At 29.1% G+C, this 3728-nt stretch overlaps 1 protein-coding gene across 1 annotated transcript; it reads left to right on the top strand.

Annotated features, from left to right (window-relative positions):
- Positions 1 to 289: 289 nt before the first annotated feature.
- On the top strand, positions 290 to 1697 carry LOC124915301 (probable xyloglucan endotransglucosylase/hydrolase protein 32). The gene is made up of 5 exons (XM_047455998.1): positions 290 to 577; positions 651 to 751; positions 818 to 1035; positions 1110 to 1253; positions 1334 to 1697. Exons 1-5 carry the CDS (start codon positions 367 to 369, stop codon positions 1551 to 1553), a joined length of 894 nt encoding a protein of 297 aa, XP_047311954.1. The 5' UTR covers positions 290 to 366; the 3' UTR covers positions 1554 to 1697.
- The last annotated feature ends 2031 nt before the right edge of the window (positions 1698 to 3728 follow it).

Consider the following 3728-nt stretch of genomic DNA (forward strand, 5'->3'; position numbering starts at 1 on the left):
ATCCATTGATGATCAACTATCAATTATTCTATTTTAAAAGTCTACTACCCTTATCACCACCGTCTAATTAAGTCACTATATAAAATACATAAAATTTTCTTTGTCACATTTAAAAATTGAAAATAGAATGATTTGAAGTGATGGCAAAAGGGATCCACCAATGCCTTCATACCATCAAAAACTGTACTGCCATTACTCTTTTTTAACCCTTTTTTTTCAATAGTTTCCTCCCAATATACCCCACCGTCACTAATTACCCTCCTAGGGGCCTCCCCTAGATCTCTCTCATTCTCAGCCCTGCATTTATTCCCAGCTTTTGCTCTCACTCAAAATCACTCTCACTCTGTTTTTTCTTTCTTTCAGAGAATGGAAATGTTAATCCATCTTGCTTTCATCATCTTCTTCTTGCCATTTTCAGCAATTGCAGGCTACTGGCCACCATCACCTGGTTACTTTCCGAGTCATAAGTTCGGGACCATGAACTTCTATCAAGGCTTTACAAATCTATGGGGACCTGCCCATCAGAAACTTGATTATAATATCAATGCCTTAACTATTTGGCTTGATTCCAATTCAGGTTAATTAATTTTTCACTCTTTTTTTCCATATATGTCTTAACTTCCATATATGATGATTAAAATCGAAAATAGGAAGTGGGTTCAAGTCGGTTCGTCCGTTTCGATCTGGGTATTTTGGGACATCCATAAAGCTCCAACCCGGGTACACAGCTGGAGTAATTACAGCTTTCTATGTAAGTTTGTCTATTAGCGACGGTAGAATAGGGTTTTAGCGACGGTTACTAATGTTTTCTATGTAGTTGTCGAACAATGAAGCTCATCCTGGTTACCACGATGAAGTGGACATAGAGTTTTTGGGTACCACATTTGGAAAACCGTACACTCTTCAGACAAACGTTTATATAAGAGGAAGTGGTGATGGAAAGATTATTGGTAGAGAGGTTAAATTCCATTTATGGTTTGATCCTACTCAGAATTTTCATCACTATGCCATTCTATGGAATTCTAAAGAGATCATGTAATGACCTTTAACGACGGTTTATATTATTGTTATTCATCAATAGCGACGATTTCTAATAATAATTGATGCAGATTTTTGGTGGATGACGTGGCGATAAGGAGGTATCAAAGGAAGAGTGATGAAACATTCCCTTTGAGACCAATGTGGGTCTATGGATCTATCTGGGATGCATCATCTTGGGCCACTGAGAATGGCAAATACAAAGCTGATTATAGGTTGGTTAATTAATTAATTAATTACTCTTAAGTTTAAAATATTAATCATTTTTAATCTTTATTAACTCGACTTTTTTTAGGTATCAACCATTCGTAGCCATGTACAAGGACTTTAAGGCGTCGGGCTGCTCAGCATACGCTTCGAGAAGGTGTCGTCAGCCATCTGCCTCCCCGTACCGGTGGGGTTTGACGCGACAACAATATTCGGTTATGCATTGGGTTAGGAGTCGATACATGGTTTACGATTATTGCTTGGACAACAAGAGGGACCATTCTAAAACACCCGAGTGTTGGGGCTAGACAAACCAATTAAATATTTATCGTGGGATTTTTGTTTTTGTTATTATTATTATTATGATTATGGATTTTAATTTACTACTTTCTTCATTTGGTTTTTGATCATTGTCCCAAAAGCTTGCAATATATGTTTTTTTTACCAAATAAGGTTCATTCTTAATGTTGTAAGTATGGTCATTACCTCACTCCAAATAAAAAAAAAATTAAACTTTTTTATAACCCACTCTTCGCCCGCCCTTGTACTTGAGAAAAACTAAAAGAAGAAAAAAAAATTTAAAAAAAATGTGAAATAATGTAATTCGTGGAGAAGTAATAATTGATAGAAAAATGTTTTGTTTTTTTGCTAAAGTAAAGGGCACATACAATGTTTTGTAATAAGAAAGCAAATTAATTAATGATGACATGAGAAAAGTTGGAATAAATAAAATGAATTTTGGGAGACGGTGGATTTTATTTGATTTTATTAATTTTTGTAAGGTAGTGAAATGAAGATGCTAAATCATATGCCAACAACTCTATATTTTCAAAAGGTCAAATTGAAAAGGATCAAAAAGTTTATGTGATTTGAATGGTTGCTGTCTTATCCCATCTTTTCAAATTATTATAATCCATCCACACACGACAACTCACTTTTTAACGGTCTTATAATTAGCTAGTTTATATCATATATAATATATGTTTGGTTAAGTTTCATTTTAACTTATTGAATTTATAGCTAATACTAAATATATCTAAATTTTAATTAATGTGCTTAATTGTTTTGTTTTATCATTTTTATTTGTTATAGATGAATAGAAACTCAGATATTTTATCTAAACGTGACAACTTATTCATTAACATTAACAGTTAATTACTCAATTAGTTATTTCATTATTTTTAATTTTTAAGATAAAATAATTATATATAATAAATATATGTCAAAAACTTACAAAAAATTGAGCATTATTGACAAAATTAAAAGTCTTTTTGTTTAGAAAATTCAGATTAGCAGTTGAGTTGAATATTTGGGTTTCAATAAAATTATAAATTTATTTAAACTTTGTTTTCTTCTTATAAAATATCTTATTGGAATCTAAGATTAAGTTGATCGGAGAATGAATAGTTTTTCTCGAAAGACTATTATAATTCTATTTTTTTTTTAAATTTATTTTGGACAAGATTATTTTAGGTATTTCTTTTAAGTAAAAAGCATTTATTCAATACTAAAGTGATTCCATGTGTTTGATGCTGTAACTCAGGATATTAGTTATCCTTATTTTATTTTAGTATCTGGTTTGATCTTGAGATTTTGTTGGTTTTCTATAATTTTGTTTTGAGTTTTTTTTGAAAATTCTTATTCTATCATATTAATATAATTAAAATTATCAAATCACTTAATTTATCAATTAAAATATCAAAGTATTCTTACTTGATTTTTATTACATTTTAAATGCATTGTTTTTTAATAATTTCTCTTAAGAAAATCTCAAATTACATTTTTTTTTTATCAAACAAGGATTTTAGACAAACCTATAATAATTCTAAAAACTCAATATCAAACAAGCTCTTAGAGTTTTGTGTAAAATTATTCTTCTTTTTTTTTAGATTTTCTTATTTTGCTAGTTATATATAATAAATGTGAGCATTATTATTTAATTTATATATACTGAATAGCAGTAGTACACTGATTCGTATGAAAAATATAATAAAAGTGGGGGACATGATCAATGATTTGCATCTTTACAATAATACAATACCACTATCAAATATTTATTACAGATACTTATTTTTATTTGCTAATAAACAAATAAAAATAAAATTTATCACAATCAAGAATAAATAACAAAAGAATATTTGGAAAAAAGACAGGTAACTAAGTGTTGAAGAAAAATCATGAATCTATAGATTATTCAATTTTGAAGAATGACTTTGTACAAAGATTTTGCAATTGTTAACCAAATTTATATAGATAAGTGAATCAGAAATGAAACGTGGCTTTTTTTTAACAATTGTTACAATATTTGAACGCTTAATTATGAATGTTTCCGATTGAAAGAAAAAAATTGTGTTACAATATCGTAACAATATAATGTCATAAAATATATGGTAACATATAATTGGGCATTGAATGCATTTAAATTTTGTGACGATGCATCGTATATTTGTAACTTAAAAACTTTATAGCAAACGGTAATAATC

The sequence above is a fragment of the Impatiens glandulifera genome, chromosome 1 (genome assembly GCF_907164915.1).
Source record: "Impatiens glandulifera chromosome 1, dImpGla2.1, whole genome shotgun sequence".
Taxonomy (NCBI): Eukaryota; Viridiplantae; Streptophyta; class Magnoliopsida; order Ericales; family Balsaminaceae; genus Impatiens; species Impatiens glandulifera.

Bases quoted from the DNA above. Each gene is read 5' to 3' on its own strand.
- LOC124915301 (XM_047455998.1), top strand. From the start codon at position 367: ATGGAAATGTTAATCCATCTTGCTTTCATCATCTTCTTCTTGCCATTT. The intron at 578-650 runs GTTAATTAATTT...AATCGAAAATAG, and splicing joins TTGGCTTGATTCCAATTCAG to GAAGTGGGTTCAAGTCGGTT. The intron at 1,254-1,333 runs GTTGGTTAATTA...GACTTTTTTTAG, and splicing joins AAATACAAAGCTGATTATAG to GTATCAACCATTCGTAGCCA.